This window comes from Elephantulus edwardii, unplaced genomic scaffold (genome assembly GCF_000299155.1).
Source record: "Elephantulus edwardii isolate Elephantulus edwardi_28Jun2011 unplaced genomic scaffold, EleEdw1.0 scaffold00055, whole genome shotgun sequence".
Taxonomy (NCBI): domain Eukaryota; kingdom Metazoa; phylum Chordata; class Mammalia; order Macroscelidea; family Macroscelididae; genus Elephantulus; species Elephantulus edwardii.
Window position 1 is genome coordinate 795,250 of NW_006399805.1, and position 15,396 is coordinate 810,645.

The window sequence follows — 15,396 nt, forward strand, 5'->3', positions numbered from 1 at the left end:
GTGGACTGATTCAGTGACTGGGGCAATCGTGATGGGTGTGTCAGAGGCAGTGTGATTGGCACAGGATAAAGCAAGGTTTAGGGCTATTGTACATAGGGTCACTATGAGTTCCAAACGACTTGACGGCACATAACAACAACAACAACACATCTTCTCATTTCTTGGCCACTGTTAACCATGGATACTGATTATGGATCCAAGTAAAATGAAATCATTGACAACTTCAATCTTTCCCCATTTATCATAATGTCCTAGTCAATGTGGAGGCTGAACAAATAATATGAGAATCTAAACTGTATGAAGAAAATATGGCATCAGAATTGGAGGAGGACTCACTGACCACCTAAGATGTGCAGATGACACAACCTTGCTGGCTACAAGCTAAGAGACCTTGACACACTCACTGATGAAACTAAAAGACAACAGCCTTTGGTGTGGATTGTACCTCAACATAAAGAAAACAAAACCTTTACAACTGTACTAATAAACAACATGATTATAAAAAGGGAAAATATTATCAATTATTGAATTATTGAATATCAATGAATTCATTTCACTTAGATCCACAATCAGTGCCCATGAAAACAGTAGTCAACAAATCAAAACGACATGTTCTGGTGGACAAACCTGCTATAAAAGACCTCTTTAAAGGTTTTATAAAAGCAAAGAAGTCACATTGAGGAGTAAGGTGTGCCTGACCCAAGTCAGGGTATTCTCAACCACTTCTTCTGCGTTGAAAGCAGGGCAATGACTAAGGAAGACTGAAGAAAAGCTGAGGCCTCTGAGTGATGGTGTTGCTAAAGTACACTGAACGGACCGCGGGCTGCCCGCAGAACTGAAAAATCTGTCTTGGAAGGAGGGCAACCAGAATGCCCTTTACGATGCTCTGAGTAGTGAGCAGATGTCAGATGCGTCACCAGGCGGCGTCAGTCCTCAAAAAAGGGAATCATGGTTGGTAAAGGCTCAGAGTAAAACAGGAAGGGCCTCAATAAGATGAGCAGACACAGCAAATGCCACAACGGGCGCAAGCTGAGCACCCAAGGTTGCAGGCAGCGAAGGGCCGGACAGTGTTTCGTCCTGTTAGGCACAGAGTTGCCATGAGTTGGAAGTGACTCAACAACAATAACAACAACAACAAAACAAGGGAAAAGTGCAAAATAAATTTTAAAATAACTCTAAAGACCAATATTTGCCATGGTCTGGACAGAAAACATATTTAACAAAATATTAGAAAACAGAGTCAATGCCTTTGAGTCGTGGTGCTGGAGAAGAGCGTGGACTGCCAAGGAAGCAAAGAGGTCTGTCCTAGAGCGAGTGAAACCAAGTTGCTCCTTGGAGGCAAGGATTTGGAAGCTCCTTGGCAGGAAGGACCAGTCCTTAAAAAAGGACATCATACAACAACAACAACAATGCACATAGTTTGAGATCTACACCTCAAAAAGGAGTGAATTGCTTCTGATTTTCTTCTGTATCTTTTTTTTTTTTTTAATTTACCTAAAGCTGTGATCCACTTGAAACACTTTTATTTTCATGAAAATAAGCAGAGAAAATTCCAAGGAAATAACACTGTATTTTCAAGAAATAAATACAATATAAATGAGGGGTGGGGGGGGGCGAAGGACATCATGCTTAGAAGGGTGGAGGGACAGACCCCGGATAAGATGGATTGATATAGTTACTGGGGTAATGGGATTAGGTGTGTTGGAGACAGTGAGATTGGCCCAGGATAAGGCAGAGTTCAGCAGCATTATTTGCACAGTGTGTCGCTATGAGTCATAGTCAATTCGACAGCACATAACAATGTAATACTTAATGGTGAACAACTAAATACCCCTGAGATTCAGAACAAGAAAAGGATGTTTCCTGTCACGTCTCTTATTCAATGCCGTCTGGAAGTTCTAGGCAGTGCAATAAGAAACTAAAAGGCACGCAGATTAGGAAGGAAAAAGAAAACGACTGCTATTTGCAGCTGGCAGGATTACGTGCACAGAAAATTCCACTGATTTCACAAAAAAACCTCTGCTGCCTGCTGAGTGCCAAGATCGTAAAGTACAAGGAAACAAACAAAAATTCTACATACTATCACTGAAAACATTGGGACAGTGAAATAAACAAAATACAAAACCATTTGTGATTGCTAAAATAATAAAAGATTTCGGTGTAAATCTAACAAAACACAAGTTTTATACACTGAAAACAGCACAAATAAACGGGGAGACTTCCCAAGTTCATGATTTGTAAGACTCAATGTGATAAAAATGCCAATTTTCTCCAAAACAGACATCCAGGTTTCATGAAACTTCTATCAAAATCTCAGAAATTTTTTCTTTTTATGAAATAAGACTATTGTAAAATGTATATGGCAGGCAAAGGAATTAGAAGAATAGAAACAATTCTGGAAAGAAATATAAATGAGCCAAATCAGCCAACCTGATTTCAAAACTTTAACTGATTGACTATATAGCTACGGCAATCAAGATTGGTACTGGTGAATGAATGAAAACCCAAAATCTCTGTAAATGTTCATTAAAATTAATAAAATTTAATTAAAAAAAGAGATTGGTACTGGTAGCTATTCCACTGCTTGGATTATACCCCCCAAAAAAATGAGAACGGAGGCACAAATGGAGACTTGGACAGCAACATTTATTGTTGTTTTGTTGTTATATGCCATCGAGTTGCTTGTGACTCATAGCAACCCTATGTACAACAGTCCTAAACCCTGCTCTATCCTGTGCCAACCTGTCTCTGACACACCTATGCCCACAACCCCAATCACTGAATCGATCCATCTTATTGAGGGTCGCCTTCTCTTGTGCTCTCCCTCCACTCTCCAAAACATTATGTCCCTCTCCAAGGACCAGTCCCTCCTTGCAACATGCCCAAAGTATGTCAGACGAAGCTTCAGAATCCTTTCCTCCAAGGAGCAGCCCGGCTTCACCCTCTCCAGGACAAACCTGTTTGTTCTCCTAGCAGTCCGTGGTATAGTCAACACAATGTTCCTAACAGCGGTATTCATCATCACCAAGAACACAGAAACAGCCCAAATGTCCACAACCACAATCAAATGGATTAAGAAATTATGGTACATTCACATGATGGAATACTATGCAGGCAGGCAGGAGCAATAATTTTGTAAATTATTACCTAACTTGGGAGGGATTAGAGAGTATTCTGCTGAGTGGACTAATCAGTCCCATAACGACAAATGCTTTATAAGACCATTGTGTACAACACGTAGGAGGATCCAAGGTGGCAGGATGGGAGCAGAGGGGTGAGGATGGTGAGAGAGCGGGGGGTTGGGAATGGTAATCACAGGGTCGCATAATTTGATGGGTAGATGGTGAGGTGGGTAAAGAAAATGGGAAAGATCAGTGTGAAAAACAATATATACTTTGTAAGTATAAAATAAAAGTTTTATTTTAAACAATAATAATAAAAAGATTGGTACTGATAGAAGGACAGACACAGATTAATGGGGCAGAAGAGAGAAGACAAAACCAGTTTCCCATGGAGCAGCTGGCCGGCAGTCCACACACACACAAAATGAATCTCAACTTGTCACATTTTGTAAGAAAATTATCTCAAAATCTACCATGGATTTAAATGGAAAAAGTAAAATTACAAAACTTTTAGAAAGTCATGGTAGACAATTTTTGGTCTCTAAAGTAAGGTCAAGAGTCCCAATGGATTCCATGAACTACAGAGGGAAAACTGGGAAACTGGACCTCATAAAAATGAAAAACGTTTGCTCTTGAAAATACCTTGAAAAAAATTAAAAGATACTGTTGTTATTATGTACAGGCAAGTCGCCTGTGACCCATACAACCCTATATACAACAGCTCTGAAGCCTGCCCTGTTCTGAGCTAGTCTCACTCACTCTGACACACCAAACCCCACTGCCCCAGTTACTGTATCAACCTATGCAGGGTCTTCTCTCCTGCGCTGTCCCTCCACCGTTCTGAGCATGACGTCCATCCTTCTCCAAGGACTGGGCCCTTCTGGCCACGTACACAAAGTATGTGAGACAGAGCTTCAAAATCCTAGCAGCCAAGGATAAACTGGGTTTCACCCTCTCCGAGAGAGACCTCTTTGTTTTCTTGGCTATCCGTGCTATCTATGTTCAAGACTCTTCTCCAGTACCACAGCTCAAAGGCATCAATTGGGAGAAAACATCTGCAAAACCATATATTCTACCAAAGGACTAGTATTAAGAATACTGCGTGTAAAGAACACTATAAACTAAGCCAACAATTATTTTAAAATATAGGCAAAATGCATGCAGATATTTCACTGAAGAAGATACACAGATGGCAAACAAGTAGACAAAAAGATGGTGCTAGGAGAGGCTATTCCTTCAAAAGGGATATTGTGCTTGGAAAGTTGGGGGCTCAGCAGGAGAGGAAGATACACCTCACCCCACCCTCAGCAAGATGGATTGGCACGGTGACTGCAACAATGGGCTTCAGCGTGTCAGAAATGACAAAAATGGGACAGAATAGGTTAGGATTCAGGTCTGTTGTTCATAAGGTCACTATGAGTTATATAAAATGCAATGGCACCTAACAAAAGTCACCGTTACAATGGCACCTTTAAAATGTCATCTAGATCCGTCTAGAAAATACGGCATTTTTAATTTCTCGGTACTTACCTCACACGATAGCTTATTCCAGAGGGTTAGTCACAGCTACAGTTCAGGGGAAGGCAGGCAGAGACGGAGGAGTTGAAGGTACCAGTGGTAGAACAAATGGGCTAAGGGGAAACAGGGCAGTGTGGCCTAAGACAGGACCCGGGACTAGCTTTCACATAGCCAGCACTGACCCGGGAGTGCTACACACGGTCCTACTTCTAGCTCCTTTACTGGACTGCAGGTTGTTGTTATGTGCTATCAAGTCCGAACAGACTCATAGCTGACTCTCTTAACGGGTTTTCTGAGGCTGTAAATCAGGTGGGAGGAAACGGCTCATCTTTCTCCTCTAGAGCAGCTGGTGGTTTCAAACCGCTTGCCTTTGAACTGGTAGTGCAGCTCCTTACCACTAGGCTACCAGGATTTCCTGGACTTCAGGTAGACCATATACTCTCTGTGCCCAAGCTCCTCCTCCTTTAATTGAGGGAGCATTATTTCTCTACCATCAAATAGGAAGAATACAAAAACCCTCACTACTAGACCAAAAGGCAACATCATGATAGACGGAGTAAAGATTGAAATTGTCAATGATTTCATCTTACTGCTTGTTGGAGTCAGGAGATCAAGAGATGTGTCACATTGGGGAAAACTGTTGTCAGGGTCCTTTCCAAACGCAATAATGTCAGTTTGAAGACTAAAGTGAGCCTGACTTGGGTCATGGTCTCTTTTCAATCATTTGCTGTGCGTCTGAGAGCTGGACAATGAATAAGGGTGACAGAGAAAGACTTGATGACTTTGAGCCATGGTGTTGGAGAAGAGTACTGCATATCCCAGGCACTGGCAAAAACCCCCCAGATATGTCTTAGAGAAAATGAAGACAGAGTGCTTCTCAGAGGCAAAGATGGCAAAGTTTCCTGTCACATATTTTGTGTTGTTAGAAGAGGCTATTCCTTGAAGAAGGATATCATGCTTGGAAAGGTGGAGAGTTGGAGAAGGAGAAGAAGACCCTCAACCAGAAGGACTTACACAGTGACTGCAGCCAACGGTATCAAGTGTATCAGATGATGATACAGGACAGAGGTCAGATCTGTTAGGTCATAGGGTCACTATGAATTGTACTTGACTCACTGGCACTTAACAACAAAAACATCCAACAGGATATTCACAAGGATATCCTGCCCAGCAGGGAGAACGTGGAAAGCAAGGGACGAAGACAATGTCTGCAAATCTGGTTCATTTATGAGGTTTTGTTTCAGTCCATTTTATATGAGGAAACGTGCATAATGGACGATAAATCACTTTACAAGAGACTGGAGAAAACAAAAGAAATGAGGGCCTTTCGGGAGTCAACATCTCACTTTACTTTCCCAGTCGTTTCATCTTGAGAGCGCGAAGAGAAAATTCAGAACGGCGAAAGCCTGGGGTCCCCACACACCACTTGAAAGAAACAAACAAACCAACAACTCAAACTTCACAGGCTGCACACCACAAGGGTCTGGGAACTGCCTTTATCACAAGACACTGAGAAATGTGAAGAACATGGAAATAAGCAGTAAAGCACTCTTAAACGTCCTGGATTGCGGCACTAATTTAATTTTGCCTGGCATTTTGGTTACTCACTCAAGTATACCTGACTGCACTTGAATCTAAGATTTTTGATTGCAAGAATGATGATTCATACTCATCTTTAGGCCTCCCATCATCCATAATTTCGCACGGAGTTGGCACTCCGCAAATACCAAATGAACTAATGCACACATGTATCATCGTTCCTGCCAGGTGAAGGGAACACATTCAAAGTTTCTCAAATTAGGGCTGAACTCCTGGTATTTATATAGTCACAGCCCTGTGACTTAGAACAAGCTTCAAGGGGATCTCAATTTCTTATCCTTCAGCTCCTATCATCTTTATGACAAGGGATCACAAACTAAATAATGAGAATGCAAAATGTTTCCTAATCTGAGAAAACAACTTTCTGAAAAACACGTGAGCTCCAGAAGATAACCTGCAAGATGGCATGAAACTTTGTACTATGACTTCCACCAGGTAGGAAGAGCTGCATCTTGTCAGCAATGACCTATTAGATTAAAAAAAAAAGGAAGAGAAAGTTCTTGTTTTCTGATCTTTACTTACCAGTGTCCAGTCTTGACTTGACGTGTTGATATTTCGGGTTTTGTGGTATTCTTCTTGTCAGATACTAAAAAAGAGAAGAAAATTTATAATTATGCAGGTGAATGTAAAGATCAAGGTGGCAAAGTTGGGAGAGAGCTCGATGCTTTAAACATGGAGAGAAGGATAACAATGAAAGCATTTTACTTTTCAAAACCTAGGGGGGAGGGGTGGGCAGGGAGAAAAATGCAACAAGAAATGAAGGGAAATCCAAAGTCTTTGTAAATTTTCATTAAAATTAATAATAATAATAATAAAATGGAAAGAAGGTTAGTATGTCATAGATTTAAAGGTGGGAAAAGTATTAGAAGCTCTTTCAAAGGGAATTCCCTAACCCTCCCAATGCCTCACCTCAGGTGGCTATCTTATTTCTGTCAAAATTCTCTCAGAGTAAGTTTACAGTATTGTGTGATTAAGGGGGGGTGGGGGTGGAATGTATTTCAAAACCATTTACTGAATCAAAAGCTATAATGTCCATCCAATTCAACCTTGCAACCCAGAATTAATCACCTCACTCTGCCTGAAGAAATCAGTTAAGAGAAGAGTCTTTTTAGCATTCAGATAATCGTACTGAGGGCTTCTCCTCCAGTTTATCAAGCTCTCCCGTAAAAAGTCCATTCAAATCCTGGCCTGTTGGATGATCCAGGTGAGGTCTGGATGGGCAGTCTCTCTGGCTGCTACCCTGAATCTGGGGATTCTACTTGTGTATGCCAAGGCTCATGGTGGGCTCGCGAGAAGTCCAGGGAATTACCTCTCTGATTCCAAGCACAAGGTACTCACCTATGTTAAATGCCAGTATGGGTGTGAAAGTTACTAATACAGAAAAAGATAGTACCAAGCATAGCTGACACTTCTGCTCAGGCCTTTTTTCATCTTTAAGTATGAGAGAGGTAATGATGGGAAATGAAATGAAAACTGGCTCCATTGGGCCATAGTGTCTAACCACTATGCTTGTTGACCAAAAGGATAGCAATGCAAATCCACCAGCTGCTCAACAGGAAAAAAAACAGGCAGTCTGTTTCCATAAAGATTACAGACCTGGAAACCCTGAGGGGCATATAATGTCCTGTAACATTCCCATGACAAAGAATCGACTGGAAGACAATAGGTTTGGATATATTGAACGCATTTCATGTTATAAACAGATTCACCCCACATCATCTGTTTTTCACTTCACCTCAGACAAGAAAAGCTATTTCTCACGGCAGGTCAGCAGTGGTCTTCAGATGTATATTTGGAACTACTGAACTATTTTATCCTTAGGAACAGGCTGGAAAGTTCCTTCCTCCATCTATCAGTAAACCCATTGTCCAGAGGAGGAAGCAGTTATCATCCAATTCCAGCTCTCCCAGATGAAGACCCCTAAGTGACAGAAAGTGTAGTCAAAGACTGAAATGGGGGTTGAGAGCGGCCTCCCCAGAGAGAGATATACCAGAACAGCAAAACAAAACAACAACAAAAAAAGCAAGCCCCAGGATGGGAGACATGTGTCTGGTAAATTTAAGTCAAATAAAGTTAATCTCGGATTCCAACCATCCTCAGTTATGGGACTTCCCGCCACTCCACGCTCGTATATGTTATCATTTCTATACCCTTCTTCCTGTTTGGACTTTTGTTTTGTTTTTTTCCCACCGGTTTCCTAGCAAAGCTCCTTTTGAAACATTGCAGGCTGGTCTCTGCTGAATTGATGGAATTTGTCCCCACCTAAGCCAACACTGCTGAGGCGAGAGGGTGGCCCTGGAGACCAGGTGTGGAGAGGCTGCCTGCAGCTGCAGCCCTCCCAGCCCCCACCTCTCCCTCTTGGGCTAATGAAAAATCCATACGCTGCAGGAGAGACCAAAAACCCGGCTGTTTCTTCCCTTGTTCCCATCTCCGTCTCCTTTCTGTGCCCACTTTCCTTGTACCCACCACCATGGAAGACCACGTGTGCCCTGCTGCCTGCGGGACACTACTGAGTTCATGGAAATGCAGGCCTTGTTCATTCCAGCTCTTGTTTGGGAGGGAAACTGCTCTTGACCTACTGACCGACTGGCTTTCTTTCGATTACATAAACAGGATGGAATGGTGGAAAGTGAAAATGCCCAGAAAAGAAGCTGTTTCAAGGAGAACTATTCATTCATTCCACAAAGACGTATTGAACAGCAGACACTCATTGGGCAGACAGGCTGAGTGCCCACTAGGGGCTGGGCACTGGGCAAGGGGCACTGAGATGCACCACCCAGGCTTTGTGCCCAGCCCTCACTGCCCACTGCACGGAAGATGAGGGGTGAATAAAAACTACACTGCAGAGCAAACGAGGAGCAGGAGGCAGGGGGTGCAGGGCAGCTTGTGTTGGGGGCCACTGCACTGGCCCGACTCAAAGCAATCTTCTGCATGAAGGATGGACACACTGTCTAGTCCTGCCCCATTCCTATGATGTGTTGGGGCTCAGACCGCTGCCACCCAATCTACAACGAAATAGTCAGGGGTTGCTTCCCTCGGGGTGACTGGAGGAGAGAGAACCTCCACTCGGTGTCTCCTCCACCTTACTCCTCAACCTGCTGCCGCATACTGTTGCCGTTCCCTGCGTTCTGTGGCAATGCCTACAGCAGCCAAGGTCAACAAAGCGCCCTGTCAAATGCAACAGACACTTCTCAGTCCTTATCTTACATGACTGTTTTGGACTATCTGACACTGCTCTCTATGTTGTGCTGTTGCTGACTGCCTTTGAGTTGAGTGCGACTCATAGTGATGCTATGAACAAAAGGCCTGAAGCCCCTCTACAACCATCAACATTTATCAGAGTTCATAGAGTTTCCAGAGGCAAGTTGTTTAGGAAGTGGATGCCACTCTTGCTTTCAAATCTGTCGTAGAATGTGTCACTGGCTGAGTCGCCTGTGATGCATAACAACCTTATGTACAGCAGCTCTGAACCCTGCCCTGTCCTGAGCCAGTCTCACTAATTCTGACACACCAAACCCCATTGCTCCAGTTACTGAATCAATCCATTTCATCCGGGGTCTCCCTCTCCTGAACTGTCCATCCACCCAACCGAGCCTGATGTCGTTCTCCAAGGACCAATCTCTCCTGGCCACGTGCCCAAGTACATGAGGCAGAGCTTCAAAATCCTACCTTCCAAGGAGACTTGGTTTCACCCTCTCCAAGATAGGCCAGCACCACAACTGTCCCAACTGTTCTCTCTGTTCCCTATAGCCTCATTTTTTCCAAATCCTACTCACTTGGTTTCTGCCTCCCCAAGTTCCATAGGATTCTATCTTCTCTATCTATAGGCTCCCTAAGGGCCAAAAAAGGGCCCGTGTGCTGCAATGATTAAGCTAAATGAAAAGTTAATAGTTCAAACTCATCTAGTGTCTCCAGGAGAGAAAGACCTGGTGATTTTCTGTTGTTGCTGTTATATGCCAACAGCTCAGAAACCTGTCCTGTCCTGAGCCAATCTCACTGTCTGTGACCTACCTGCCCCCCCATTACCCCAGTCACTGTGTCAATCATCTCATCTGGGGTCTTCCTTTCCTGCTCTGTCCTTCCACCCTTCCAAGCCTGATGCCCTTCCCTAGGACTGGTCCCTCCTGGCCACACGTCCAAAGTATGTGAGATGGAGCTTCAAAATCCCTGCCTCCAAGGAACAGCCTGGTTTCACCCTCTCCAGGACTGACTTGTTTGTTCTCTTGGCAGGCCCCGGTATGTTCAATACTCCTCTGCAGCACCACTCTAAGGCATCGGAAAGCCTACTTCTGCGTAGAGATGATATATATTCTTTGCTTTTTGAGTCAATCCGACTCATAGTGACCCTCCACACGGTTTCTGAAGCTGTCAATCTTAATAGAAGGAGATTGCCCATCTTTCCCCCGACAGAGCTTCTGGTAAATTCAAACCAGCAGAGACACCTGACCTTTCGGCTGGCAATGCAATGTGCTATGGACTATACTACCAGGCCATCTGTGATGACTACAGCCCAGAAAACTCAACAAGTCTGTCACATGGGGTCATGATGGGATGGAATCTTTTCTAAGACACTCAACAACAACAACAACAGCAATGGGCTATACACTGGTTTAATTCCACTGACATGCATCTGATTTCCAAATAGTCAACTCTAGTCTTAACTTCTCTGCCCTTCAGACAAACATTCATTTTCTCATCTACCCAATACTTCTGGGGGACAATGCAGGCACTGCTGCTATCTGATGTCCCTGCACAGATGCCAGAAAACAAACACACTAACAAAATAATTACAGATTACGGTCTACTAGGTAAAGATGCATGTTGAACAATGCATCTAATTTCACGCCCTCCCAAAACCTCAGTGAAACGTCAAGAAGATGATTTTGAATGTGTAAAGCCCATAAACAGAGAGTGGGAGGGTTGACAGCAACAGATTTCTGATGGCTAGGAGGAGATCAACACGTGAAAATGCTTGGATGGGCTAAGGAAAGCTGTAGACAAAGCAGGCAAAACAAGAAGCCAAGAACAATTCTTAAAAGGCCCAAGGATGGACAGTCCCAGGTAGCTGTGAAAGTGGGGGCTGTGAGGAGTGAAAGGAGTGGCTGAAATGAGGACGGTGAAGGCTGTCTGAGAAGCAGGAGAACCCCAAACCCTTCTCCCCACTTGCCACGAGACAAATGTCTTTCCTGGCCTTGGCAGAAACCCAGAAAGTGACTCCCTGAGAAGGAAGTCTAGCCTGGGAAGTGCCCAGACATAACAGAAGGCAGGGTATCATTACCTAAAAGAGAAGTAGTAAATGAATGGTGCATAATAATGCTGAGATTAACTCCAAGCCCTACTACTACCTCCAGGCATTCAACTATACGTTCAGTTCTTCACTTCGCAGAGAAAAAGAGTTGAAGGTATTGTAATGAATTGAATGTGTGTCTCCCCTCATCCGCAGTATGTGTCAGCTTGGCTGGGCTTTCAGTAGTTTGGGTAGTCAGCCCACAATGTGACCTGATGTGATCAGCTGATCAGTTGTAATTATGCGGTTATGGAGTAGAACAACACCTTTACTCAGTCACAGCCATGAGTTGATGTAAGAGACATTCCTCTGGGTCCTGGCCTGCCTCATCTTTCACTTTACATGAGATAAATGGAGAGAGAAGTAAGTAGAGAAGCAGGGGCCTCCTCCCACCCATAAAGAGCGGAAAGTGGATCATGCTGTACCACTGTGCTGAGAACCTGCTTGGCCCCAGGGAGTGAATGATACCAAGAGACATGGTAGATAACAACAACAACTCCCAAGTTGTTGTTGTTGTTGTTGTTGTTATGTGCCTTCAAGTCATAACTGACTCATAGCTGACCCATCAGCTGGCTTTCAGAGGCAGTTAATCATACTGAAGGAGGCTGCCCATCTTTCTCCCTGGAGCAGCTGGTAAATTCATACTGCATGCCTGGGGGTTGGCAGTAAAACTCCTTAGTACTAAGCCACCAGCGTTACATAGCTGCCTCTAATTTTGCCTTATTCACATCAAAGAATTAGAATTTACAACGCATGGATAGTTGCATTATATTGAAGATCACGGCCATGCTGCCACGCACTGTTAACCAACACAAGCTTCTGCTGATGTTGTTAGTTGCCGCAGGGTGGACCATAGTTCATTGCAAACACAACCAAAACCTTGCCCTAAGCTGCAATATCATGCCACCTAAACTGTGCCATCCACCATGCTTAAGAATGATCAATTCTGGAGATGAGGGCGACCTGGCTGTGACATCTGTCACCGCACTGATCGCCAGGGTTGACTTGGCTGGTTAGGCAGGTGTCCCCTTCCTCCTTCACTGGTCCACGTGTGTCCCTCCTGCAGCTACGTGTTCAGTTGAAGAACATGACCATCCCCGATAGAAGGAAGACCATCCTTCGATCAAGGGCGTACAGGTAGCGCGCTTCCCTACTAGAACCTCCAAACAAGCTCCCCCAAATGATCAATTCTTCATCTGTCATCCTTTGTCACTGTACAGCTCTCTGATGCATAACACACGATTGAGAAGACCATGGCCTGAATAAGGCACGCCTCAGTATTCAAACTGACACCACTGCTCTTATGTATTTTGGAGAGGTCCCTGTCCTGACAGCAGACTTGCTCAATGCAATATGTCTCCCGATGTCCTAACTGACTGACTGTTGATTGTGGATCTGAGTAAAAGGAAATCATTGGCAATTTCAATCTTCTTTTCCATATATTGATGATGCTGACTGTTTGTCCTGTGGTGGGGACCTTTGTTATCTTGATGTTGAGATGTAATCCATATTGAAAGGTGTGGTTCTTGATCTTCTGCAGCAAGTGTTCCATGTTCTCCTCACTTTCAGCAAGGAAAGTTGTGTCATCTCCATAACACAGGTTGTTGATAAATATTTCTCTAATTCTGATGCCACAATCCCTTTCTAAAGTCCAGCTAAGTGAATTATTTGTTCAGCATAAATATTGAAAAGGTGTGGAGAAAAGATACGTCTTTAACACATACCTTTCCTGATTTTAAACTATGCAGTGTTCCCTTGCTCCATTCTGATAACAACTTCTTGATCAAGGCATAGATTTCTCATGCACACAATTAAGTATTCTGGGACTCCCATTCTTCACAATATTAACCATAATTTGTTATGATCCACACAGTCAAATGCCTTTGTATAGTCAATAAAACACAAATAGACTTAATGTTTGCTAAGTATTAAGATAGTGTTTCCATGTCTGGCAAAATGGAAATGATCAAGTATATGGTCTGAATAATTATGAATTTCTGGTAGCTTTTTGCGATAACTTGCTATGTTTGAAATTTTAAGAAGTTGATAAGCAGCCTTTCCCCCCACCAAAATGTTAGGCAATTTCCTCTTTATCTAAACCCTTGTATCTCAAACTCTGTGACGAGCACATCACTCTCTTAAATATAGGGAGGTGTGGTGGCATAGTTCACAGCAAGTTACACTGCTAACCGAAAGGGAACACATCTCTGGTGGTTCAAATCTACTAGTCGTTCTAAGGGAGAAAGATGGGCAGTTTTCTATAAGGATTTATCACCTTGGAATCCTAATGGAGGGATGCTATGAGTCAGCAGTGAGCTTTCTTTTTTAAGTTTCTTAAATCTTGCCATATTCATGTACTCGGGAGCTCTGGTGGCTGCCAACCCAAAAGACACACAGTTTGAATTCACTAGTTGCTTCACAGAAGAAAGATGAGCAATCAACTCTCTGTGCGAGTTACTGCCTCTGAAAACCTGCTGGAGGGTCAGCTATGAGTCAGTTCTGACTCAACAGTATGAAATAACAACCATGTACTTTGTATTTTTTACTTCTAAACTTGTACTTTATCCAAAACTTTTCAGGTCAAACACATTCTAGAAATTTAGACTTTTTCAGGTTTTCAACAGGACTTTGAACAAGTTCAGTCATGGCCAATGAAGTAAAACAGAAAAGAGGCCTGAGTTTTAAAACTGGGATGATCTAGAACCACAACTGGAATGGGAAAAATTATGATTCAAAGCCTCCAAATGAGAAACTCAGCAGAGGCGCGTCATGAGCCCTTTCCCGGATGCATGACACTGGATTAGAGTCGAGGTTGTAGAGAGCAATATACTTCAAAGTGGTGCAGCTGTCCACCATCTTTGAGCTGGGCACTGTTGTCTTTAACTCAGCCAGTCAAGAGATGTTGTTGCTCTGCCCTTGTTTCCTAAGAGCTGCATTAAAGTTTCTGCACATCATTTTCCCCACTATGGTTACTATTCCAGTTCACCCACACTTTAAAGATCTGAGTCTCTTCTGGTGTTGCTTTGCTAACCACTGCTGAATAAGGCTGAGCCAATGTGAAGCACTGGTTTTAAATGGCAATTCAGTAAAATCAGGGGGTCTCAAATGGTCCTTCAAAATCACACTGATATTATTCAGTGAAACTTAATAATTTTTAAAAATGAGAAAGTTCAGGTCAGGCCATGAAATCAAATGAGTTCAATTTTCAGAGTGCGTGTTTCAAAATTGAAGATAAGGTATTGTGTGACTGCAGTTTTATCTCATTTTTTAAAAAATGTAAGTTTACAGAGACTTTGGATTTCCATTCATTCATTCATATTGCAGTTTTCTTTAAATTATCTCATTTTTAACTTTATTTCTTAAAAAATAAATTACATTGCATACTAATGTTCATTGTGGCTTTGTTCACAAGAGCTGAGTTGGAAGCAACCCAAGTGCCTATCAACAAACAAATGGACAGAGAAATTCTGGTAAATTCACACAATGGAATACTATGCTGCATTGAAAAACAAGGAACTCATGAAATACTATACAAAATGGGTGACCCTGGAGGACATTATGCTGAGTAAAATATTTCAATCACAAATGAACAAATACTGCATACTGCCACTGTTGCAAAACAGGACTGAACAGCACAACAAGATAAAGGTAAATAATCCAATTGAAAAATGGGCACAGGATATGAAAAGACACTTCACCAAAGAAGACATGAAAATCAAAACAACTATGAGACATCATCTCACCCCAGTCACAATAGCAAAATTTAACAGAACAGCAAGCAACAAATGCTGGCAAGGTTGTGGAGAAACTGGAACCCTTATTCACTGTTGGTGGGACTGTAAAATGGTGCAACCACTGTGGAAGGTGGTA

The 15,396-nt window shown here is 42.9% G+C and overlaps 1 protein-coding gene across 1 annotated transcript in view; it reads right to left on the reverse strand.

The window, feature by feature from the left end:
• CEP41 (centrosomal protein 41kDa) overlaps positions 1-15,396 on the reverse strand; it is a 70,116-nt gene that overhangs the window by 44,877 nt on the left and 9,843 nt on the right. Inside the window, exon 2 of the mRNA XM_006887197.1 lies at positions 6,758-6,825. Coding sequence (XP_006887259.1) covers positions 6,758-6,825 — 68 coding nt within the window. The remainder of the gene's footprint in view (positions 1-6,757; positions 6,826-15,396) is intronic.